Source organism: Callospermophilus lateralis, chromosome 7 (assembly GCF_048772815.1).
Source record: "Callospermophilus lateralis isolate mCalLat2 chromosome 7, mCalLat2.hap1, whole genome shotgun sequence".
Taxonomy (NCBI): Eukaryota; Metazoa; Chordata; class Mammalia; order Rodentia; family Sciuridae; genus Callospermophilus; species Callospermophilus lateralis.
The window spans coordinates 127,370,202-127,395,255 of record NC_135311.1 but is presented as its reverse complement, the minus strand read 5'-3'; the positions used below and the strand labels follow the sequence as shown (position 1 = coordinate 127,395,255).

At 60.1% G+C, this 25,054-nt stretch overlaps 1 protein-coding gene across 1 annotated transcript in view; it reads right to left on the bottom strand.

Annotated features, from left to right (window-relative positions):
* Positions 1-23,053, bottom strand: part of Myom3 (myomesin 3) — a 43,116-nt gene extending 20,063 nt beyond the window's left edge. The window contains exons 1-17 of the mRNA XM_076861035.2: positions 22,942-23,053; positions 20,720-20,898; positions 20,426-20,506; positions 19,619-19,778; positions 18,808-18,965; positions 14,506-14,601; positions 13,034-13,122; positions 10,927-10,971; positions 10,172-10,312; positions 8,683-8,844; positions 8,161-8,302; positions 7,051-7,250; positions 6,452-6,505; positions 5,946-6,073; positions 3,644-3,827; positions 1,129-1,303; positions 143-264 (exon numbers count right to left, since the gene is read on the bottom strand). Of these exons, the coding sequence (XP_076717150.2) occupies positions 143-264; positions 1,129-1,303; positions 3,644-3,827; positions 5,946-6,073; positions 6,452-6,505; positions 7,051-7,250; positions 8,161-8,302; positions 8,683-8,844; positions 10,172-10,312; positions 10,927-10,971; positions 13,034-13,122; positions 14,506-14,601; positions 18,808-18,965; positions 19,619-19,778; positions 20,426-20,506; positions 20,720-20,880 (2,098 nt within the window). The 5' untranslated portion in view covers positions 20,881-20,898; positions 22,942-23,053. The remainder of the gene's footprint in view (positions 1-142; positions 265-1,128; positions 1,304-3,643; positions 3,828-5,945; positions 6,074-6,451; positions 6,506-7,050; positions 7,251-8,160; positions 8,303-8,682; positions 8,845-10,171; positions 10,313-10,926; positions 10,972-13,033; positions 13,123-14,505; positions 14,602-18,807; positions 18,966-19,618; positions 19,779-20,425; positions 20,507-20,719; positions 20,899-22,941) is intronic.
* Between the last annotated feature and the right edge of the window lie 2,001 nt (positions 23,054-25,054).

Sequence of the window (25,054 nt, the reverse complement as noted above, 5' to 3'; positions counted from 1 at the left end):
AGAGGGCTCCTGTGCCCCTCACAGGGCTTCTGCTCCATTGGTGGCTGGGGTCAGACCCTCCAGGATATGACCTATATGCCCGGCTCCCAGCCAGCTCAGGCTGCCCCAGAGGCTTGTGGGCTGAACCTGCCCCTGGACTCACCCAGTGCCTGCTTCACTCTGATGGGTCCAGTGGAGGCCGAGCTCTCGCCCACGCCTGCCTCGCTGACCGACCTGACGCAGAACTCGTACTCCCTCCCCGTCCTCAGCCCGGGAACTGTAAACCTGGGAGAGAATGGTGCGGCCTTCAGGGATGGCTAAACGGCCCCGAGGCTTTCTCTTCTCCTCCTGTTCCAGAGGCTCCTGCCTCTCCAGTGCTTCAGAAAAATAATATCACTCATTATTGTGCAATAAATGAATGATAGGGCTGAGGGTTCTGGGCCAATTCTTCTCTAAAAACTGTGACTTTGATCCCAGAGTGATGCCCGAAGAGGCACCACGGAGGCTGTTGTCCTCAAGGTTGTAAAGGACTTCTCCAGAGACCTCCAAGAAGGGGCAGATACACAGAAAAAGGGACCAAGGCCGAGGCAGCACCTGACCCAGCGCTACCTGTGCATCTTCAGAACTTGGGCCTTAGCCTTGAAAAAGAGAGTGTCTGTTATTATCTGCACTGATGCTGTGATTCAAAAACAGAGTCCTCTTAAAGATCACCCCCCAAAGACCTGTCTCATCCAGGGACAGACAAGACCACCCAGGCTTAGAGAAAATTGTCCTTCTCATTCTGTCAATAAAACCTCTTTTTGTAGACCTCTTTTCTTTGGCCACATTTTCCTGTAGCAAATCTTGTTCTGCAAGGGCTCCTCTAAATCAGTGGTCACCTCTGTCCCTGGTCTCCTGCAAACAGCGTGACCTTGGCAAGTGACTGTCAAAAACAGAGGCCATCTGGGGTCTGTGTCCCTGATCCTGCAATTATTAGCTATGGGAGTAAAATGACAATAAGAATCATTGTCATAAACCCAGGGTCGCAGTTAGACTAGAGGACCTAAAATGTGAAGGAACAGGGTCCAAGGTTCATCCTGTGAAATGGTGGGCTTCCGTATTACTATGGCCCCTCCTTTGAGAATGCCCTTGACCAGGAGGTGGACTTACCTGCTGTCCTGGATGGGTTTGTTGTTAACTGTTTGCCACTCAGATGACCCCGCCTCCCGGGAGTAGATGTAATAACCCAGGAGCTCTGTGCCCCCGTCCACAGGATCCCAGACCAGCGAGACAGAGGTCTGCGTGTCTCGGAGGGCTTGGACTTTAGCTGGGGGAGGGAGAGTAGCTGTACAGCAGAAACGGGGCAGAGAGAAGACACTGAGTTACGGCCCAGATGGGGCTTTGGTTCAAAGTTTCCCAGTACCCGAAGTGTGCCTGAGACTCTCCTGTCCTAAAGTCCTTTCTCCCCTGACTTCTGAGCGTGTCGCTTCTTCACTTAAACATTAAAACCCTCATTCGTTGATCCTTGTGGTCTCTCAGATGTCACCAAATCTGACGGCGTCCTTTAGTCCTTATCTTCAATCTCAAGAAACTTTGATTTTCTTTCCTTAAAATTTCTCTACGGAGTTTCATGACTCTCGGAGACTAAGCTCCTTAAGTTGGGGCTGCTATGATTTGTTAGATGGATAGATATAAATGGATGGATGGAGGGACAGATGGATGGATAGTTGGATGGATGAATAGATGGATGGACATACAGATGCATGGATGGACGAATGGATAGATGATTGGATGAATGGATGGATGGACAGATGCATGGATGGTCAGATGCATGGATGGATGGATGAATGAATGGCCAGATGGATGATTGGATGGTTGGTTGGATGGATAGATGAATAGATGGATAGACTGATGGACAGATGGATGGATGGATGGTTGGATAGGTGGATGGATGGATGGTTAGATGGTTGGATGGTTGGATGGATGGACAGATAGCAGGTGTACTATCTTCCTAGCTCTCTCTTCACTTAAAGTTCTTACACATCCATTGGTGGCTCTCTGTCTTTCTTATGCCCCTAAATGGGATTGCTCCGACTTCTTTTTCTTAACCTACTCCATTTTTCTCTTCTCCTCTTGTTCCGGAGGCTCCCGCCTCTCCAGTGCTTCAGCCCTGGCCTCTGTAGGCCTCACCTGTAGCTCTGCCCAACCCGCTGACCTCAGAGCCTTGTCAACCTTTTCCCTTCTGATATCTCCTTTGTGCTCTGGTGGTGCCTCGGAGGCAACAGGAAAAGGCTGAACTCAGCACCTGCCCAGCATGATCCTGCTTCTGTCGATTGTCTGCTTCCCACCAGTCACCCCGCTGGCCCTGGGCACGAACTGAGAAGCAGACTCAAGGTCCCAGGTGCAGGAAGGTCCTGCCTCCCATTCAGCCTCTGGAACTGAGGAGTGTGGTGGTGGGTGCAGCTGGGTGGAGGGAGAGGCTGGAGGAGGCCACTCAGGAACCCCATTCACAGGTGCCATGTGTACACACACACACACACACAGACACAGACACACAGACACACACAGACACACACACACACACACAGACACACACACACAGACACACAGACACACACACACAGACACACACACACACACACAGACACACAGACACACACAGACAGACACACACACACAGACACAGACACACAGACACAGACACACACACACACACACACACACAGACACACACACACACACCCCTATTACAGCAGAGCAAATGCAGGACTTGAAATCATCCCCACATGGGCCCAGGGCCTTCTTGGGATGGCTGCTTGTTCCTTAAAGAACTAGTTGGCAATGGCTGCTTGCAGAGACCCTTCTGATCTGACTCAGGAAAGAGCAAAGAACCCCAGAATCCAGAGGCCTCCGAGGGCCTCCGAGGGAGGGGCCTAGGGAAGTCGAAGCCAGGCTGGGGCTGCAGCTGGGAGCTTCAGAAGGAGCTGGAGGGAGAGCAGTAGCCAGGGCCTTCAGAGCAATGGATCTGGCAGGTGAGGATGGAAGGTTTGCAGCCGGGACGTGGCTTGCCCAGGCCCACATTGTGCTGCAGATGAGTCAGGGCTCGGGTGGGACAGCTCGGCCCCCTCAAGGAGGGAACAGGGGGCCTGCTTGGAGGCCTCTGGCTGCAGGCAGGATCTAGAGACCTTTAGATCTGAGAAACTCCCGTGCTGGGCCCAGCTGGACCCTGTCACCTGTAAATTGTTGATCTGAGAAAAATGTCCACACCTTCCTGAGCCTGCTGCCCAGAGAATGGGATTTTTTTTTTTTTTTTTTTTTGGTACTGGGGGTTAAACCCAGGGTGCTTAACCACTGAGTCACATCCCCAGCCCTTTTTTTTGTATTTTATTTGGAGACAGGGTCTCACTGAGTTGCTTAGGGCCTCACTAAGTTGCTGAGCCTGGCTTTGAACTTGCGATCCTCCTGCCTCAGTCCCCCTCCCCAAGCTGCTGGGATTACAGGCGTGTGCCAGGGCACCTGATGGCAATGTGATCTCTGACATCATAAAACTTCACAGGCCTGAGATCATGACGTGTTGAAGGGGTCAGGGACAAGGAGGGGCTCCCAGCCTGCACTCCTGGGTCCTCTGGCCCGGATGCTGGGGGCCCAGCCTGCCTCCCGCGCCCCTCGCTGCATCACGCGGTACCTGGCTTGCCCCGCAGGGCGATGGGCTCGCTGGGCTCCGAGGGGTCGCTCATGCCGTACTGGTTCATTGCCCGCACTCTGAAGACATAGGACTTGCCTTTCTCCAGGTCGAGAAGGGCGAACCTCGGGGACTTGACAGGGGCTTCTGACCGGATGGCCTCCCAGGTGCCACTCCCTATGACCGACTGAAGAGAAGGAGGAACAGTGTTGGTGAAGCGATGGCTGGGGCCTGGCTCTGGGCTGGGACCTTCCCACACGTCCTCCGGAGCTTCTCTCCCCCACAGGGGCTGCCTGGGCACCCCAGAGCTCTGTTCCACTGCCTCCTCCATCTCTCCACCCGGACGCCTGCTGAGCCCTCCACTTCCGCAAGTCCAGGGCTCAATCTGGTTTCCCAACCCGTGCGTCTGCCTTGTGCCAGAGGCACCCACACTCCCAGTGGTTTGGGCCCAAATCCTCGGAGCCCTCTTGCGCTCAGGCCCTCACACCCAAATGCGTTCCATCAACAGATCTGACCAGCTCCACCTTCAAAACCTCTCCAGAGTTCAGCCATGACTTGCCACATAACCTTGTTCCAGGCCAGCATCACTGGTCACCTGAGCTATTCAGCTAGCCCCTTATCTGGCCTCTCTGTTTCTACCTTCGACTCCTCTCCGTCTTTCCTCATATGGCTGTCAAAAGCACCCTTTATGGTACAAGTCAGATTAGGACCCTGTCTGCTCAGAACCTTCCTAAGCCCCCATTGACCCCAGAAAAAATGCTTCTCCACCACCTGAACTCGGCTGCCTGTCTGGCCGTGATCCAGTCCCCACTTTGTCCACCTGCCACAGCCCTGGGCCTCAGTGGCCCAGGTCTGACCTCAGGGCCTTTGCACTTCCTGGTCTCTCTCCTTCCTTTACTGAAAACTCGCCCTCCCAGGGAGAGCTTTCCAGGGTGCCCCTCCCAGCTCTCTCTCCTCAGCACCTCCTCGTGACCTAAAGTGCTTTGGTTTTTCTGATTTATCTCGTCTGTCCGGCTTTCCCACCCCGTGCATCGCCAGGGCCAATAGTTCGAGCACGTGGGATGAATCGTTGAATAAGTGGACGAGGTCTCACAACCGTCTTGCCAGATAGATGTCAGTCTCCCCACGTGTGGGGGAGACGGGTTCAGAGGCTTTTCGTCCCGATGGTAGATGTGGCCTTTAAACCTGCTCACTCTCCACGACCCGGGGACCCAACAGGCTCGTCCATCCCGAGCCTCTGGGCAGATGGAGGGTGAAGGCCAGGGGCGACTTGGGCAAGTGAGGCCCGAGGAGACCGTTTCTGCCGAGTCTGGACCCAAGTGTTGGGGCCCAGGAGCCCCAGGGAGCCACTGTCCCTGCCTCCCTGTCTTTCCCCTCCAGGCTCCCAGTGGCCTAGCACCCAGCGAGGCCCAGAAAGTAGCTTCAAGGAACACCTTGGTCCTCCCACAGACCCTGTGAGCTGTGTGTGATTTTACCCAAAAGGAAACTGAGGCAGCAAGGGGCTAAATAACTTGGGAGTGGGAAGATGGCCCCTTTGGATAACCAGGGCTAGGGACTGGAAGCCTTTACTGTTACCTACTGTGTACCAGGCACTGTTCTGGGCACAGTGAGTAAAGAGAAGAGAAACCTGGTCTCTGCCTTTAGGGAGAAGAGTCAAGGACACTTCTCAGGAAGCATTCACAGCCCAGGGGCTGCGGCCTCTGACCGTGTGCTGTGTCTTACTTCATCCTCCTGGGGCAGGTTTTTCCCCTTGGGAGGGAGGAAGCTCAGAGAAGTTAGAAACTGGCTGAGGATCACACAGCGGAAACCTGGATCCGAATAGATCTTAACACCCTTGCTGTCTTCTATTCTGCCGTGCCGCCTCCCCAGCTCTGAATCCACTCCAGATGAGAGGCTCCACCTCCCTCACAGTGTGCCCTGCCCCTCTCTGTGTCCAGTGAGGACTGACCTCGAGTGCTGGACACTGGCTGGTGGGCAAAAGCCTGGCTTCCCTTGGCCCTGCCAAGAAGATGCATGTGACCCAGTGTGACCTGACACCAGTGACTGGGCCGGGGTGCTCAGGGGACAGTGGATATCGTTGTCTGCACCTCTTGATTTTGTACATTTCATGAACAGCCTTAGGAACTGCTGTCAGTAAGTAACTACTCTCTCAGGGTTCGTGGGAAAGGCCATTTAATCCATCCCCCTGCCTCTGTGTTAGGGAAATCTTTTCTGTTCTCTGAAGCCCCCCCCAGGGACACTGCCTGGGGTTTCTGAGTTCCCAGCACCCGGTTCACCTCCCAGGCTGGGTCCTCGGGGCTCCCACCTTCTCCAGGGAGTACTGCAGCGAGGCTTTGCCCCGGGGGCGCGGCTCATCCCAGCCCAGAACCACGTAGGCCTCTCGGATCTCGCTGGCGTGGACGTTGGTCGGGGGTGAAGGAATGGTCACAGCATCTGGAATTGGAGTCACCCAGGGCAGAGACGGGTGGGCGCTCAGAGACCCCTCATCTCAGCCCCTCATTCCACAGAGGAGCGAGCCAGAGCCCAGAGAGGGGCAGGAATTTGCTCCAGACCACACAGCGAGGCCAGGCAGAGCTGATGCCAGAGCCTGGTCTCCTGATGCCCTGCTCGGGGCTCTTCCTTAGGGACCACCTCCTCCAGGAGAGGCAGAGCCAGGCAGGACATAATGACCCTGGTCGACTGGACCCTCTCTCCTCACGTCCCGGCACCCTGAGCGTTGACGGTTTCTGGGCTTTGCCAGCCTGTGCCCGCTCTGGGGGACAGGACTGTAGGAGCTGACTGGAGGCCTGGGCATGGGAGGGGCACTCATACCTTCAAAGTCATCCATGCTGACCGTGATCTTGCTGCCCAGGTCAAAGGGGATCTCTAGGAAGGAGGATGGGGCCCGTGGGGTGGGGTCAGGAGGCAGCCAGGGCCTGCCCCACCCCGGGTTCTGAACGCAGCCTGGTCCTGGCTGGGCAGCCCTCACCGTGTGACCTCAGGCAGGTGCCCTCTGGGCCCAGATTTCTCTGGAGCCCAAAGTGGAGCCCCGCTGCTCTTGGGCCGAGAGATGCTCTGTCTTTGAGACAAGTGGGGACAGGCAGGAGGCACGATGGGCCTGGGCATGACCGAGCAGGGGCAAAGCTGTCAGAGTGACTCCCGAGGCTGAGAGGGCCGGGTCCCCACGCTCCCCCGGGCAGGGGTCCTGAGGGCCAGCCCGTTCTCCTCCCTCAGGCTGAGGACATCTGGGGAAGCCGTAGTCCTCCCTGGACGGGTGCCTCCTGTGGGTGGGTTCAGCAGACTGGCTGCCCCTTCCCCCTCAGGCTAGGGCTCGTCTTCCCCTTAGAGTGAGGCTGTGTCTCCGGGGTGAGGCGCTCCTGAGCACGCCCTGACCGATGCTCCAGAACGTCCTTCAGGGCCTCTGTCCTTACCCATCTTCCTCCGGGCTGCGTCATAGTCCCCCAGGACGACCACTTCTGAGGCCTTGGAGGGGAGGCTGCTGCCGGCCCTGCTGATGGCTCTCACCCGGAACCGATAGCTCTGGCCTTCCTCGAGGCCTTGGATTGGGCACCGACAGGTCCCCCCGGGGGCCTCGTGGCAGGGCACCCATTCATTGGAGTCACCCTGGCACCTGTGGGAGACAGGCTCTGGCTTCAGCCCCTGCCCGCGCCTTAAGCCCTCCGGGTTTGCGCCTCTCCTGGGCTGTGCCTCCTGCCCACCCTCACCCCCTGCTCGCCACAGTCCTGCCAGCTAGGACGATCACCGCCACCAATGGGCGTCGCCCTCAGAGCCCAGGAGCACCGTCTCCACCCGGGTCCCCTGCTCTGAGCAGCAGAGGCAGACTTCACCGAGCACCGTTCACTCCCTAATTTGGCACCTTCTAGGTGCACCCCCAGGCCCCAGGCTCTTACATCTATGGGTGGGGGCAGCACATGTGGCTGTCACAGGCTGGACGGGGCAGTGCTCATGTGTGGGTCCAAGCCCTGCCTCCACCACTGATGAGCAGTGTGACCCGGGCACTGTCACCTCCACGTGTGGAGACATTAGAAAGTCCCCCTCCTTCTTAGAGGTCATTGTCAAGGCAAGGCACAGTCCTGGCTCAGCCTCAGGGACACATGGCGGTCCACTGTCCTGAAGGGAGAGGATTAGGCAGGTTTCTCTCCAGCGGGGACCTCAGAACTGATGGTATATGAAAGTGGCACAGGTTCCGGTCCCTAGCCTTTGGTCCCCTTCCTACCGTGCCCTCTCCTCCAGGACCCGACGCAGGGGAGAGGCCAGCACATTCCCACGTGCTGGGGTTTCCAGCACCCCCTGTTTTGGCCCAGAATTCTAGGCATCCGATCGACACAGGTCTGAAGCATGGACGCCTCTTCTGCCCCGAAATCATCCAATACGGTCAACCTCCTGTCCTGGGCCAAGAAGCAGGGGAGGCTTCCCGGAGGCCAGGCACGGGGCTCCTTTGTCTTGGGGCGGCCACTCTTGTTCTCGCTACCAGGCAGAATTGTACCCTGGGGACGCGGCCTCTCCAGAGACCCGCTCACCTCTCGATGGAGTAGCCCGTGATGGGGCTGCCCCGGGTGTCGCTGGGCGGGGTCCAGGTCAGGATGAGGCCGTCTCTGTTCACGTGCAGGCACTGGACGTTCAACGGGGAGCCTGGGGCCCCTGGGTTCTCGGCTGCAGCATCTGACACGGAGAGGGAGCACAGAGGCTCGGTCAGCGGCATAGTTAACCCCTGAGCCCCAGAGTGACCTCCCACTTAAGTGACGTGCCCAAGGTCACCCAGCTAGAGAAGTGGCCAAGCCAGGAGTCAAACCCAGATGGGAAGGTTTAGGCGGCAGAACTCCATAGGTGACCAGAAGACCCAGCCTACCCGCAGCCCACCTCCCCAGTCCCCACCCACTCCGCCTCTCTGCCTGTGTCCTTTTTTGGAGGGTCACAGGCGGCCACAGGGATTCTTAGACAGGATCTAACCTGAGGCCCAGGAGAGGCAGACGGCCAGCAAGTCCAGGGTGGAGCCTTGGCCTCTGGGTCCTAGCAACCCACCTGTCCACCCCACGCCTCACCTCTCACGAAAACATAGGTGCTCTGCTCCCTGGGGCCAAAGGGTGAGGGCACCCTGATTGTGTAGAGTCCCTCGTCTTCCTTATAGGCGCAGGACACCTTCAGGGACACCTTACGGTCCGCGTAGAGCATCTGCCGACGTCCTGAGGACCTCAGTAGCCTACCTGTGATGGAGAAGGGGGTCCAGCGTGAGTTTGGGGGATCCTGGCTTTACCAGCTCTGCAGGGCTGGAGGCTGGGCAGAGAGAGGGGCTGGCGTGGCTACAGGCTGGGCGCCAGCTCAGGGAGGGGTGGGGACTTCGGGACTCCGCCAAGGTAGTAGTTGGAATCTGCAGAAAGCTGGGGGAGGGGCAGGGCTTGGTGGGCTTGGTGGTGGGCAAGGTGGCGGGGGGCTCAAGGTGAGTGGAGGTCCAGGGCTGGCAAGGGGAGGAACTGGGGGTTCTATGAGGAAGGGAGAGAGGGCTCTGTATGAGATCAGGGATTCAAAGAAGGGGGGCTTATTGAAAGTGAGGGGGACTCAGTGGTAGGACCTGGGAGCTTAATAAAGGAGGCCCCCTTTACAGAGCCCCCGTGTTGAGGGCTGGGGCTCCATATAGGGGCCAGGGTCTCGTGGAGAGAGTTGGGGTCGCTTGGTGAGGAGGGCCGAGGGCCGGTTGAGGGGCTCCGTGGGTGGGATGTCAGTGAGTTGATAGGGACTCTTGGGGACTCTGGGAGGTGCAGGGAGTGATCAGCCCGGCCCCTGGGGAGCCGTCCCTCTCTTTGCTCTGAGCAGAGAGGCACTTCCTTCCTGCCAGCGCCTCTATTCTAGATGACCCACAGGTTTGGGGGACATCCCAGCCTTGTTACCGCAGCTGTTGCTCAGGGCCCGGGTGACTTCCACACCTCCCCTCCGCCATGTCCCCAGCAGGTGCAGCTCTGGGATGAGAGCCAAGGGTGCTGGGCGTGGGGGAAGCTGTGCTCCTTGACCTTTGGCTGCAGGCCGGTCACGGATGGGGCAGGAAGCCCAGCTGTCCTTCTCCCCCCTTGCTGAGTCACCTCTTCCTGCTTAGCTGGGTCCTTGTCACGGTCTTGGCCTGGGACATCCCCAGAGGTCTCCTAACGGTCATTTGCCGGGCACCCACATGGCACCCTGACTCTGGGGAGTCCTGGACACAGCAGCCTGCTCCGAGCAAGGTGCTGTTCAGATGCCCTGGGAGGTCATGGGGCACAAGGAGGGAGGAGCCAGTGCCCAGCCTCAGGGGCCTGGGCTGTGCCGAGGGCTTCCTCCTGGTCCCCAGCTCATGCTCCTCTATACCCACTGCCTGCCCAGGCCCCAGCACAGGCCTGGCACTCCGTGGGTGCTTGGGCCCCCCACCTGGCTCTGCTCCTGTCGTCTTTGGCACCCACAAGGCAGCTGGTGCTGGAAGGGGGAGGGGCACGACTGAGTCTCATAGGGGAGGGTCTCAGCCTCTGGGCCTTTTCTGGCTTCTGGCCTCTCTGGGGGGTGCCTCACCATCTCGGAACCACTGGATGTTCTGCTCCGCGTCTAACATGTCCTCCGAAAACAAGCAGGACAGGGAGAAAGGCTCCTTCTCACGGGCGAAGACAGGCCTCAGCGCCGACGTGAATTCCACATTGGGCCCAAACAGCGATCCTGGGACAGGGACAGAAATTTGGGGCAGAAGTTGTCTGAAATGCCACCCTGACCTGGGGCCTAGATGGGAGGGAGGCCCTGGGCGTCCCTGTGCCTGTGGGTGGGGACTCAGAACTCCCAGCACAGTACTGACAAGGCAAGAGGGCGGGGGTGGGGGGGGGGATAGGGAGCAGATAAGCCCCAAGAGCAATACCCAAGGGCCGAGGCCGGTCTCCTTCGTTTTTTGCCTTTGTGACCCAGTTTTGGTCAAAGGGCAGCTCAGAGTCTGGGGACAGCTGCAGGGGCGGTCATAAGTGTCGTTCCCAGTGGACAGCGCTTTGTGGGCAGTGGATGGTTCTGTTCTGACAAGGACTACAGGGAGACCAAAGCCTGGCTAAGCAGTCCCGGACGCCCTCTCCCAGTGAAGGCCCACCCCCACCCCGCCCACTTACTTAAAAATTTAACTTTTTTCTTTCAGTACTGGGGATTAAACCCAGGGGCACTCCCGCACTGAGCCACATCCCCAGCCCTTTTCATTTTTAATTTTGAGACAGGGTCTCGCTAAGTTGCTGACGCTGGCCTGGAACATGCCATCCTCCTGCCTTGGCCTCCCAAGTAGCCCCCAGCTCACTTACTTTTAAAGATCTCTGAATCGAAGCCAGCATCCTTCCCCAGGTAAGCTGAAAATCAACACGGACCGAGTTGGACAGCGCTCAGACCCCACATTCCTACAGACTGGGGGGCATGGCCCTGGTGTGGGTTCAGGTCCTGGGCTGTCAGGGGCCCCTGGGGCCGATTCTCTGTCAGAGGAACCAGGTCAGGAATTCCTACCTGGTGATGGGGTTGGGTTAGGGATGAACGAGATCACTAGAGCCAAGCCTTCAGCCAGAGCCTGACACACAGTAGGTGCTCAGTAAATGCTGCTTTCCCTCTTCTGTCCCAACTGGCTCCAGGGCACACAGTGCCTTCCTAGAGGTGGAGCCTGGTCAGGGACGCTGGGCTTTCTGGTGGGATCAGCTCTGACAGCTCATCAGAGGCTTAAGGGTGCGATCCACGTGACCCCGGGGATGGGCAGGAGCCGCCATGGCGCACACAGTGCTTACCAAGCGCTTTATGCTAATTTGATTACTCCTCACGGGGCCCTGTCTATTGCTGCCGTTGTCCTCCTACAGATGAGGAACCTGGGGCAGAGTCACCCAGTGAACCCCAGGGTCCCGAGGCCAGGATGCCCCCCTGGTCCCTGGAAAGGTCCTCCCTGAGTGAGGTCCAGCAGGGCAGGAGGCTGCCCTGTGGTCCGGAGGCCAGTGGGAGACTCAGGAAGAAGACCAGGGCCTCCCAGCCTGGGGCCTTCCACTCAGACCCCGAAGTCACCATGCAGATGGGGGTGGGTTGAGGGGAGTCCTGAGCAGGGGCTGGCGAGAGTCTGAGCTCATGGACCTGCAGCTGTTGGCCCTGATGGAGGGAAGGACAGGGCTGTGGGGCGGGTGGACAGAGAGGCAGGGCCCTGCTGTCTGACCTTGGACTTGGCTCTGGCCAAGGCCTACAGGGCCGCTCAAGTTTCCACTCAGAACCTGGCCTGGCAGCCGGGACAGCTGCCTTCCGAGAGCTATTTGAGGAACAAGGCAGAGGGCAGGGAGGCTGTGAAGGACAGTTTAACAAGGCCTGTGGGCTGGGGAGGGCAGGGCTGGCCCCAGCCTGTCCACTGCCCAGGACAGCTGCCCTGGGTCAGGGGGAGAGGCTTCTCACTCCTGGGGCCCTGAGGGCAGGGTCCATAGGTAGACCCCTGGACAGTGCCCTGCCCTGGTGGCACAGAGGGACAGGGGAGCTATCCTTTCCCAAGGGCCTACTGTGTGCCAAGTGCCATCTGCGTCATCTCATCTAATCAACCCGAGCACCTGAGCCAGGTAGAGGGTCCCCTTGCACAGGTGAGCAAACTAGCTCAGAGAGGCGAAGGGCCCTGCCCAGGTTCACACAGCCCGTCGGTGGCAGAGCTGGGATGGGAACTCGGGTGGAGAACTCCCGGGTGCCCTGTTTGAACTGTGAGTTCCATTGCCCATGGGTCCAAGTTCAACTGGGAATGTACACCAGAAGCCAAGAGGGCCAGTGGGATCAGACGGAAGTGGGGAGGCTTGGTCTTGGCCCCTGAGGACCCCTCAGCAGGGTTGGCAGGGCCAGACCACCAGGCCCTCCGCCGGATCAGGACCCGAGTCCAAGCATGCTCTTTGGAGACAGGCAGGGAAGGTCGCCCTGAACAGTTGTATATTGTGCCCTGCACAAAGGCATCTACTGCGAAGGCAGGCGGGGGCTGAAATTTGCCTGCCATGTCATGTGGCCTGGTGTGGGGACAGCATCCACCTGGAGGAAGGTTCCCTTTTTTCCAATTCATCTCCCAGTTCACACAAAGGTGCCATCCATGGCAGGGATGGCCCTGCAGGTAGCCCAGGGTGGAGAGAGACGCCGTGCAGGGTGCTTGGTGCAGGGCCACAGCTCAGGGAAGGCCGGACGCTGATCCCGGGCAGGGGACCTGCCTTGTGCCTTCCACCATCAGCCACCACGCTGGCCCTGCTGCAGTGTCAGTCTGAGGGAGGAGGCTCCCACTTGCTCCAGAGGCCGGCAGGAGGCAAGCCTCCGTGGCTGGCCTGGTCCCCAATCCCAGGGGACCCCCAAGCCAGAGGCCCACTGTCATCTGCCTGTCGTGGGTCTGCCGTGATCAGCCTGGGCCGCTGGGGACGGCGAACTTACTGCGGACGAGGACTTTGGCGAAGGAGGAAGCCTGGCCGAAGGCGTTTTTCACCTTCACAGTGTAGGTGGCCGAGTCCTCGGGGGTGACTCTGGAGAGAGAAGGAAAAGTCCCCGAGACTGCTGGGCTCTGTGGGAAATGCAGGTGCCCCTCTGTGGGTGGCAAAGGCTCTGTGTTTTGGGCTTGGCCTTGGCACTTCTCTATGCTTTGAGGAACTGGGGACACACAGCAGCCTCCACCACCTCAGGGGAAAAGGGCTTTGAAAATAGCATTGCTGCATTGCGTTGTTATTAGTGACTCTGGAGGACCAGGGAGGTGAATTGACTTGCCCAGAGTCACACAGCCACTGGAATTCTACCAAGCTTCAAGGTGATAAGCCCTCTCCTGGCACTGCCTGCTACTCAGGCCTCCTCCCTTCTTAACAGCAGCCGGCAGATGTGCCCAAGGCCTATGCCAATCTGTGCCAGAGCTGGGCCAGATGCCCAGGTGTTCTCAGTCTCAAGCTTGGATCTTACCAGCAGCCAGGTCAACCCTGTCTTGTTCCCAGAGGAAGTGTGGGCTGGCTCTATCCCAGGGCATTTTGGTGACGAAGACAGCAGGCAGTAGGATGTGCACATCTGGCCCCTCAGCAAGGCGCCAGGCTTCTTGGTTTCCCCTCACTCCCCACCATGCAGGGTGGGCACCCCTCTGTCTCATGCCAGTCTCACCTGCCCCTCGAGGCCCCTGGCCCTGCCTGTGTTCCCTGACTGCCCAGGCCACGGGACCCCTCCCTGTGCTAGCCTTGTGTGCTCAGGTATTTATGCCCAGGTCCCCCTCGGCTTCCAGAAGGAAGGACCAGCGTCCATCCTGTCCGTCTTTGTGTCTCTGAGGCTGAGCTGGCTGACGTGAAGGGCTCCGTGGGTTGGAGGGAAACCCAGACCTGGGGGACTGGCCCGGCCCCAGGCCCCGCCCTGCACTACTGCACAAGGTCGGGTCACCTGAGCCTGTTTCCTACCTGGGACGTGGGGACAGCAGTGCTTTGGTGGTGGGCATTATACCTCATGGGTGCAAAGCTCCTTGTATAGGGCTGGGTCCTGGGAGGAACGCGACCCGGGGCGGCTGTGTGAACAGTGCGTATCTGGGACAGTCACACCTGCATGTCCCATGTGCTTCCTCCTTCAGAATCCCGCTTACGACTTTGCATCTCCTGCAAGGCCTCTCTCCCGTGCAACTGCTTCCCTTGCACGTGTGTGTGCAGGTGTGTGTGTGTGTGTGTGTGTGTGTGTGAGTGTGTGTGGCTAATTCCTGGGCCCCACTCAGACCTACTGAAGCTGCATCTGGGGGCAGGGGGAGCTCCCTCTTGGGGGTCATTATTTTAATAGCACCCAACATGCAAATTTGGGGGAACAGCTGGAGGAAGGGCTCAGGGTCCTGCTCTGGCTTCCTTGGTGTTGGGCCCTGGGGGTCAGGGTCTCTCCTGGCTTCACAGCCTCACCTCCTGATCTCCAGGGTCAGCAGCCCATAGTTGTTGGTGATCCGGTACTTTCCAGCGGGGAACAGTCGGGGGTCGATGCGCACGTCATCTTTGTACCTGTGGAGACACGGTGGCTGCGGCAGGCCAGGAGGCTCTGAGCCTCTCAGACCTGGGTTCCCGCCTCAGCTTTGTGCAGCGTGCACACCTGCGTTGCCCAGGGCGCCACTGCCACTGCCCTGAGCCTCAGTTGTGCTGGCCTGTGAAGTGGGGGTGTAACAGCAGTGGCCTCTCAGGGCCACCTTGAGGACAAAACGGTGTGACAAGCTTCCCCAGCCTCACGCGCTGTACATCCCGAGACGTCCATCCCCCTTCTAGTGGCAGAGAAGAGCCCACAGAGGGGGCAGCTGCCCCTCCTCCTCCCAGGGCACCTCAGGGGTACCCTGGGGACCCCGTCTGGCTTTTCCCTCCTCTCGGAGGGGCCTTGCAGGGACACTGCCCCCAACCCTGTCTCCCTTGCCGGCCCCTCAGGTTAGCTCTTCTGAATCTGGGGTCTCATTTGAATCACTTGGGGATTTAAAAATCTCCGATGCGTGGGGCTCCGCGGTGGAGCGCTCGCCTCCTCGTGGCAGTCCGGCACCAAAACCAAACCAAACGCCTCCTGCCTCTGAGCACCCCAATGCCGGCCTCCGGGGAATCCGCCTCTGGCATTGCTCATGGGTCTCCAGTAGCCACTCTGCCCGAAAGAAGCAGGATTTACCCCCGGGCCACCCCGCAGGCAGCACGACTCCTGGCCCCTCTTCTGCGAGGTGTGGCCACGTGACTGACCGTCGTGGACGGCAAGTGAGGATGAATGGCATGTGGCACTTCTGATGACACACTCTGCCCCCTTTCATGTCTTCCATCCCTCCCTCCCGTGGCGGGAAGAGGGCTGGGTTGCTGCTCCTCAGCACCCTGGAGACCAGGGCTGCGTGTGAGCGGATGGGGAAGGAGAAGGATCACCTCCTACTTTCTTTAAGACATAAAACAGCCCATGCCCAGGATACATCCCAAATCGATGAGATTGAACTTCAGGAGGTGGGACGTGGGCATCCGTGTCTTTTAAGCTCCCCGAGGTGGTCAAACTGATCGCCTGCCCTGGACACTGCCTCTGCTTTCTGTGAACTCTAGGGTATCATTCTCCCTGATATATGGGTGGGACTGTGGGGTGGCCTGGGGGTCTGGGGCCTGAAGAGTCAATGCTGGGAAGAGGGTAAATGTCAGTAAAAGTTAGGAGGTTTGGGTTCTTGACACAGTATGCTGTGTGGCATTGGGAAACTCAGTGCCCCTCTCTGGGCCTCTGTCCCAGAGGCCATTGTATGGACAGTCTCATGGGGCGACCAAGTGAAGGCTTCTCTCTGACCCCTTGCTGGTGGTTAAGGTTGAAGAGGAGGGTGCTCCTCATTGCCAACAGAGGGCGCTCCAGACTCATGGCGCTGCTTTCCTTGATCTGGCCACTCTGTTTGTCTCCATGGCAACCAAACAGCACCACACCCACACAGTCCCCGGGCAGTGCCCTCTTAGGAAAGGGGCCCAACTAAGTCTCCTATGGGGAGGGGCCTAATCTGGATATCCAATCTCTCTGGCTCTCCCAGGTCCCAGGGCCAGGAATAGACCCCACCCCACACCTGTCAGGAACATTCCAGACACCTCAGGCCGGCTGGGCTCTGCCGCTGCCGCTCTGGACACAGATGCTCAGCCTGCCCTCCCCGGGGCCTCCGTGTCCCACTCCCCGTGCAGCCAGGCCTTTGAAGGCCAGGCTGTGTGGACAGTGCAAAGTGGCATCCCATAATAGAACCACATGCACAGAGACCACTGAGGTGAGGAGGGAGCCCAGAACCTGGCTCGGAGAGGCCCTCGGGAAGGAGTGAGGTTTCTATCATTCATCTGAGTCTTGTTTTCTTGATGTTGGATTTTACTCTGAAGGCTGCTTGGTCTGAGAGGCTGATTCTAAGTGGCCTCAGGACACCTGGCCAGAGCCCCAGAGCCCCAGAGCCCCAGAGCCTGGGGTTTTTAACATGCTGGTCTTTAACTGCATGGGTCCCTGGGGTCCTCTCTGGGCGCGCTGTGGACACCTCACCTCGTCCCGTCGTGGAGGACGGTGGGTGCTGCCCCCCCGGCTCTGCACACTCCAGGGGTCCATGGCTGGCGGTCAGTGTCCCCAGTGTGCGCCAGCCCACCGCCCACACTACCTCCCGCGCCTCTCCTCTCCTTTCCTGTGCCCCTAGCATCCTCGGGGTGTTGGGGCCCCCTGGATGCCCTGACCTGGGTTCCCGTCTCCTCCCGGGGAGCTCCAGGCAGAGATGCTGGGAGCCCCCTGTGGTCGTCCTTCCCCAGGCTCCTCGAGGACAAATCCTGCCCGTCCTCCACGGCAAACTGGGTCCTTTCTCAGGGACACCACTTCGAGTCCCTTCAGCCAAGTGCTTTGTGTTTGCCTCGCTAGAGTGAGGCTGCGCGTTTGGGTCCCCTTGGTGCCTCTGCATCCAGAAGGTGCTCATTAATTGCTGAATGAATGGATTTGCCTGACCAGCCAGGATCTTCTGACCTAGGGCTGGGTTTCTCCCAGGGCCTGAATGGAACCTCTAGGGGCCAATCCCAGGACCTCGGTGGCCCTGCCCGAGGGGCGGGTGGAAAGCCATGCTCTGGGCCAGGAGCTGTGGTGGCCACCTGAGCCACTGGGGCAGGAGGGGGCCGGGCCTGGTTTCCACCCTCTTAAGAAATGTCTGGCTCTCTGTTGTGGCAACCTTGTTGGCAGGAGTGGAAACTATTTCCCACCAGAGGCTTCCGCAGAATGCCGAGACGGGGCCTCAGGTCTTGGCTGCGGGGCCCGACAGCTGAGGCTCTGACCTCTACTTAGCCCACGCTGTGTTGGAAGTTGTCCTACTATGGGGACCAGTATACACGTAGGGACTTCCTGGCCCTGTGGAACCCCAGCTCCCGGCCCAGCGCCCAGCGTGCTTCTTTGAATAAGAGCTGGTGGCAGTGAGGAGCCCCAAGGCCAGCTCCCTCCAGACGCCTCTCTTGGTTGCTCCTGGCCTAAGTACGTGCTCTTCCTGAGCACTCTGTGCACTTGAAGAGAAATTACAGCGTAATGACTACTGACGGGCTCTCTAGGCCAGTGGGAGGAGTTTCAGCTTGGAGACAGGAGCCCTGAGTTTGAATCCTGGCTCTCGCTGGCTGTGTGACCTTAGGGAAGTCACCTCACCTCTCTGGGCCTTGATAGCCTCCCCTGAGAAAGGGGTAACTGTCTCCCTCTCTGAGTAGCTCTGAGGCTCAAATGAGAGAAAAGCGCTGGGTCAATGTCAAGTGAGTCCAAGTACAAAATGCTGCTTTTGTCTGTGCTCCTGGTTATCTGTGTGCTCGTCTTCTCACTCCCGTTAGACCACAGTCTGTTCACCCTTGAGATCGGGCCCCTATGCCAAGGAGGAGCCGTCCTGCGTGGCAGCCATTTCTGCCCTTCACCACCTCTGTGATCCGGAATGTGACCCGCGTTCTCTCTGGGCTGAGCGCTCCCTGAGGGTGACACTCTGGGTCTTCCCTGCGTCCAGGGCCTGAGTTGGGGCCTGAGATGGTGACACTCTTAGTACGAATTTGTCAAACCCCTTCCTCGCTCCCAGGTGCCTGGCAAAGGGCCTCAGCGCAGGGGAACTGGGTCCACGGTGGCTCCACCGTGGGACATGTCTCCCTCCAGGCATGGCCGTGCCCAGCCCACTCACCACAGCTGGGCCTAGCTCCGGGGTTTTGCTATGGCCACGCTCCCACCAACGGCGCCCCCCGCTTGCCTGGCCCTTTTAAGTTCTGAGGTCCTCTGTGTTGTTGAGAACGTCTGCTGCGGGCAAGCGGAACGGCCCTGAGCCCATTCTACAGCTCGGACAGCGAGGCTGGACCAGAAAGGTCAAGACACATGCCTGAGATCAACTCAGCAGAGAGAGAAGGCCGCGCCTGAGCACGGGCCCCTGCCCAGGCCTGAGTCCCTCCCCGCCGCCTCTCCCACTCCCCCGGCCACTGTCCTGCCTCCTGCCATCATCCTCCCAGCCCTGAGACCGGGAGCTCGGAGCAGCTCCTCCCAGCGCCACCAGCATCATGTTTTTACAAGGCTGGCCCTCAGTGGCCGGTCTTCCAGCCCCGCTGGAGGGAGGCTAAGAATAACCCAGGTCTGTGGCTGCCCAGCTGTTGCTCTTGGGGGTGGCAGAGCTCAGGGTCTATGGCGTGTGGCTTTGGGGGAGCCCCTGGGGAGCCCCTGGGGAGGTTTTGGGCTGTGGGGCACTCTCGGGCTGGGCCACTTACCAGGTGACCTGGGGTGGCGGCGAGGCCTGGACGGTACAGGTCAGCAGCACCGTGGTGTGCTCCCAGACGGCGTGGGAGCGGAGCGGGATCCAGAACCAGGGTCCCCGGTCGGCGCACAGCTCCCTCAGCTCCTTGGCCTCTCGGACCTTCTCCTCTGTCTGGAGGGGGGGCGGGCGTGTGTGACTCCTGGTGACCTCGTCTCCCCACCTTTGCCGTTACCCCCTTCTCTGCTGCCCAAACTCTGGAGTCAGACCCTGGGGGCTGGGCCCTCCAGTCAAGGGGCAGTGCTGCCCAGTGGGCAGGGGACAGGCTGGCCTGGGTTGGGGCCTGACTCTGCCCCTTACTAGCTGTGGACCACGGGCAGGGCCTCAGTTTCCTTGCCTGAGAAATGGGGGTGACGGTACTGTTTGCTCAACCCCACGGGATTTAGCCCTGAAGATGTGACATGCGTGTGAAGGCCCTTGGAGGTGTGCCCTGGGAGGGGCCGGGAGGGGCTTCAGGTGCCTGGTTTGTCAGGGAGGCGTTCCCTGGGGCTCTCTGGGTTCCACGGCTGGGAAGGTGCCTCACTGTCCCCACCTCAGCCCTGGGAGCCCTTAGAACCCCATCTGGGCTCCAGTTGAGAAACTGAGGCTCAGAAACAGCAAGCCACTTGCCCCAGGTCGCACAGCGAGAGGGTGGAGGCACCAGGGCTCTGGCCCAGGGCCCCCCGCCTTCCCCCTCCCAGCCCAAGTGCCTCTCCACAGGGGACAGAGTGCAGGCGGGACCTTGCGGTGGTCACAGGGGCAGCGGGGCTCCCAGCCCACACCCTCACCCGCAGCCTCAGCGCCTTCCAGTCGCGTCTCTGGCGCAGCAGCCGCCGGGTCCGCAGAAAGGCCAGCTCCGTCCGCTCCCAGTCGTTGCCGAAGCCCACCCGCTTCTGCCCGCGCTCCTCCAGCTCCACGGCCGAGGTCTGGCGCCTCAGCTGGGCTTCCCTGCCGTGAGAAGGCCAGCAGGGCTCAGCGAGGCCTGCAGGGCCAGGGCTGTCCTGGCCAGTTCTGTCCCCAAGGCCAGCAGTGCCGGTGGCACCTCACAGTTGAGGAAAAGCACCTCTTTGCTTCTGGTCCTGCCTTCAAATGCCCTGGGAGGGCCCTGCTTGCAGCTGGTGCTCAATAAAAGCTTGGGCCTGCGAGGCCTGTGTTCTCCACAGCGCGGTGGACAGGCATTGGCGGCCCCACTTCACAGGACCTTAGGTTAGTGATGTGCTTCAGGCTAGTAAGATGGTGGCCGACACCTCCCAGCCTAGGCCCCTGCCCAAAGTCACACGCTGTCTGTGAGGTGTCACTCTCAGAGACTGTCCCACCTGTGTGACCTGCGGCTGTTACTGGCTCCTTCTCCTCCTCTCTCAGCCCCTCCCTCACTGTCGGTGATGGGGCGGCCCCTCCCATGGTGGGGACCCTTCTACAGGGCGGGGGCTTTGGGGCGAGATGGCTCTGGGCTGAGGCTCCCGTCCAGCCCTTTTCTTGATGTGGAACTTTGGGCGGGTTCTGTAAGCTCCATGTGGGAGCGCAGCAGGGAGGCAGGGGACTGGACAGGATGGCCCCTCCTTGGCCAGGGTTCCCTGGAAAGGCATGTGACTTACCAGGACGCCTCTGAGGAGGCCGTCAGGGCCAGGGCAGCGGCCAGGGCGTAGTCGGCAGCGCTGAACTGATGCTCTTCCTCACTGCACCAGGAGAGGGGCCTGTGACTCCTGAGGACTGGCTCGGGGGTCCCTGAGACCAGGGCTGCACCCAGGGCACCAGCCGGCAGGCCAAGGCCCCTCCTCAGACAGGGACCTCTGGGGACCCGCCTGGGCCTCCCTCTTCAGGATGGGACCCCTGGAGGGCTGGCCCCGCCTCCCACCTCTGCCTGGGGACCCCGGGAGGTGGCTGCCCACCTGCTGTGGAAGGTCCTCCTGCTCACGGAGGAGCCCATGTGCAGGCTGTGCTGTCGCTCCTCTCTGTGCTCCTCCTCCTGCCGCTGTTCCAGCCTGTGCACCTGCACGGCCTGGGGGGGCTGGGTACCCCCCGCGCTTTCCGGGCTGTGGGGCAGAGTCATGGCTGCGAGGGTGACAACCTGCCAAGGCCAAGGTGCACGGTCATTCCACCAGGCATCTCTGCCAGGGCAAGGGGCAAGGGGCTCTCTCTCAGGGGTGACTGGGGAGCCGAGGCCTGTGAGGGAGAGGGACCTGCTTGTGGTGGCAGAGGCAGGCTGTCACTGGGGAGTCACTGGCCCTGCTGTGCCAAGCCACCTAGGACACAGAGCCGGCAGGTGCCCACTGTCCTGCCCTTGCCCACGGCTTCCGCCCCTGGACAGCTCTTCTCCTCCTCCTGGTCTCCAGTCCAACCTGAGATGCTGGCCACACAGCGGTTTGTTGCAGGGACTCTAGGGCCAGCCTGCAGGCATGACCCTCTGATCCTCACCCCTTACCCCAGTTCACAAGCGTGTGGCCTTGGACCCTGTGACTTGGTTTCCTCATCTGTAAAATGGGTCTACCACCCCTCATGTGGCCGTGAAGGTCAGGGGAGGCCTGGTGCTTAGCCACGACCACGGGTCACCTGGTGGCCTCCCTGAATGCTCCCACACCCTCTCCAGGTGGGGATTCTGGTGGGCAGGCCTCCCCTGGGAGGGCCCTGCCTGGACTTGGGGAAGGGAGTGGTCGAGGAGAGACTGCCCCCTAGCCTTCCTCCTGCGCTGGCCCCACCCCTCCAGAGAGGCCCCTGGAGGTGACCATGTGTGGAGACAATCCTGTGACCTGGGTGTGAACAAAGCACCCGGGACCCTTTCTCTGGGTCCATGACAGGGAACTTGAGTCCAGTGAAAGGGGCCTGCGGGGTGTCGGGGGCTCAGGCTGCTGAGGGTCGGCCTCAGTGGGCCCATGCGCCCTCCAGTTCCTAAATGTTGGTTCCCTCTGTGGGTCTCCAGCCGTGGCCCTCGGGGTGGAGGGTGGACGAAGGCAGACTCAGCCAGCACCAAGACCTGTCCCTGAAGTTCCCTTGGGTCCTGCCCAGGCTCTCAGCGGAACGCAGCTGACGGTCACCCCTTCGGCTTCGTGTCTGGCTCCTCCCAATGGAAGAGGGTCTCTCTGCACCCGAGAAATCGCCAGCCCTGCTCGTCCACCTCTTCCTCCCAACCCGGGAGGACACTGCTGGAAACCGCCGTGCGTGGAGCTGGACGCCCGTTGTTCTCCTGGGACACTGTGGCCCTGGCCCCAGCAGCCAGGGGTCAACCTTCCCTGGCCTCCACCCTGGCTGCCTTCCCCGGGAGCTCTGTTCTGATTAGCACCGTGGTGGGGCCGGGCCTGGCGCTCAGCCCTGACCTCTGGGGCCTCCAGCAACCAGACCCCCACTTTAGCAGATGAGCCATTGATGCTTTTTAAAGCTCTGACTGATGCGTGGGATTAAGCGGCACAAGTTGGTGGCCTCTGCTGCCCTTTTCCCAGAGGGCCAGAGGGCCCTCTTCCCAGAATCCAGTGTGGCCTGGTGGGGCAGGGTCCTGGCAGATGCCCCAGGAGACCCCTCCCCTTCCTCAAGAGGGAGAGTGAGATATGGCTGGTGCCCGCCCCCCTCCTGCCCAGAGCTGAACGCAGAGGAGCGGCCCAGGGTGGGCAGAGGCGGACACATCCTGCCCTGTGGGACTGTTGGCTGGGGCGTGCTGTGGCCATGGGCTTCCCAGAGGCTGGAATGGCCTGGCTCTGATGAGCTGCGGCCACTCCTTGCCCAGCTGGCCCCAGCTTCCAGCCAGTCAGCAGCCCAGGCCCTGGATGCAGTGCCCCCGGCTCTGAGACCCCCACCCCGGGGTCCAGGGCTTGCTCCCTTTCTCTGCCTATGGGCTCGGCCAAGAGGACTCAGCCAGCCACCACGGAGTGGGGCGCGGCAGACTCCAGTCCCCAGAGCATCCCCAAAGGGTCTTTATGGGGAGCCTTCACATGGCAGAGGACTCGGCTCAGATGACCCCGGCCACAGGAAGGTCCCTGGGATCCCCTCTTCCCCCTGTTCACTTGGGGTGCTGCCTGAGCTCGAATCTCCCAACTGCTTTCACACACACACACACACACACCCACCCCCCACCCCCCAGTGGAAAGCTGAGGTCTCACTTTCCGGAGCTGTCCCTCCTTACCCCTGATCCCAGAAAGTGACCCACAGAAGCAGCTGTGTCCACTTAGGAGTCTCTGGGGAGAAAATTCGAGAGGGTGAGAGGGTTTTTGGTCTCTTCTTCCCCTCGGCTCAGCAAGGACTGGAGAAGAATGTGATCTGGAGCCTGCCTGATCTTAAATATAGCAGGGCGGGTGACAATGGGTGGGAGCTGGGGGAGGGGGAGGGCGGTCCTGTCCCTGTGCCCTGGTGCCCTGCGGGACAGCAGCAACAGGTGGAGCCGCCCCTCCCGGGCTGCCTGGCTCTACCCCTGTTCCAGTGGGAAGAGCCAAGGCTCCAGCCTGTTGTGCGGAAGTGGCTGTGGCCGGTTTTCCTGGCTGTGGGAGTTCTGAGCTGGACTCAACCTCTGGCGGGCTGGGCGCCCTGGGGAATGTGCTCAGCTTCTCTGATCTGATGGGATCCCCCTTCTGAAAATGAGCCGGTGCTGCCAAGCACCCAGGCTGCGAAGACGGTAGAGGGAAGGAGGGAAGGCGACCTAGACATGCGTCTGCGGTGCTCAGGGGTCATCCTGGCTGTGGCGAGGTACTTGGCTTCTCCACCCTCCACCACCCCCACCACCCCTGGCACAGCCCCCGCCCGCCCACTGTCATGGTCGCATGTGTGGGGGTGGGTAGCTGGAGAGGAGTTGGGAGCCGGGGCCCTGTCCAGAGGGTGAGTGGGTCTGGAAGGCCACACCAGCTCCAGTTCAAACACAGCTGCCTCCACTGGCCTCCTCCTGGGGCCTCCACCTATGCTGTGGCCACCTACGCTGTCCTCTTCTGGAGCCTGGGGCTACTCCCTGGAGAGAGGAGCTAGCACCATAGAGCTCTTCGGCCCAAGTCTTGGCCTCCCTCCTGCTGCGGGGGAAAAGCCCTTCCTAAACTCCCTGCTCTGTCCCTCCCTCTGGCCACCATGGGAACACTCGGTGTGTCCCTCTCGTCTTCTCCTGTCCCGGCCAGGATGGGTTCCCAAGGCTCACACCCGCTCTGAGGGCTGAGTGGGAATCTGCACAGCTAAGGCTGCTCCGTCCTGCAGGACAGGGCCATCGGCACCGGTCCTCAGCCCCCTCCCCTCCCAGGTGTCCTGCTGGGACCCACCAGGGTAGACACCAGCATCGGGGCACCCCACGTCTGACTGTGCTCCCAATCTGTCCCCCTCTTCCTAGCTGGACGACCCTGGGCAAGTCACATAGCCATCCTGGTTTGATGATCTGCACAGGGGGACAATTAAGCCCGACTTACCGTCTGACTGAACACAGAGCCTCCGTTACATGTGTCCAGCAGACGTCTGCCCAACATGTGGGGCTCCTCAGTACCCCTTGGCTGACCACACTGGGACCTCTGTGAATACGGCCAACCCTCGGTCATGCAGCTGAGACAAGATGACTTGGAGTTGCACAAACTTTGGTTTGAACCCCAACCTTAAGCCTCTATCCACTAATCAGGAGCGGGCCTTGGCCTTCTGGGCCTCAGTTCCTTTATCTGCAAGTTGGGATAACTTCCAAGATGGTGGGGACCTTGCCTGCCCGTCCTCTTTACTTTATCTCCAGCCCCAATAATAGTGCCTGGTGTTCAACTGGGCCTTTGATCTGGGTTCCTTTAAAAATGAATGAATGGGGGTGTTGCTCAGTGGTAGAGCACTTACCTCGCTTGGGTAAGGCTCCGAGATCAATCCCCAGCACAGCAAAAAAATTAAAAATAAGTAGAAATGAACGAGTGAACACTTACTGTCTTAACTCCATTCAGGTTGCTATAACAAGATGCCTTAGAATGGGTAGTTTGTGAATTACAAAAGTGTGTTTCTCACGGTTCTGGAGCCTGGGAAGGCCAAGATCAAGGTGCCAGCAGACCTGGCGTCTGGAGAAGGCGGCGTCATAGCTGGTGCCCCTTCCGTGCCCTCACGGGGCGGAAGAAGCAGAAGGAGCTAGTGCGTTCCCCGAACCTCTTTTATGGGGTCAATCATCCTGCTGTTAAGGAAGCAGCCCCCATGAGCCAATCACCTCCCAAGGGCCTGCCTCTGATGTTACTGTATTTGGGGAGCAGGTTTCCACGTATGAATTTGCGGGGAACCAACACTCAGGCCGTAGCCACCTATCTTAC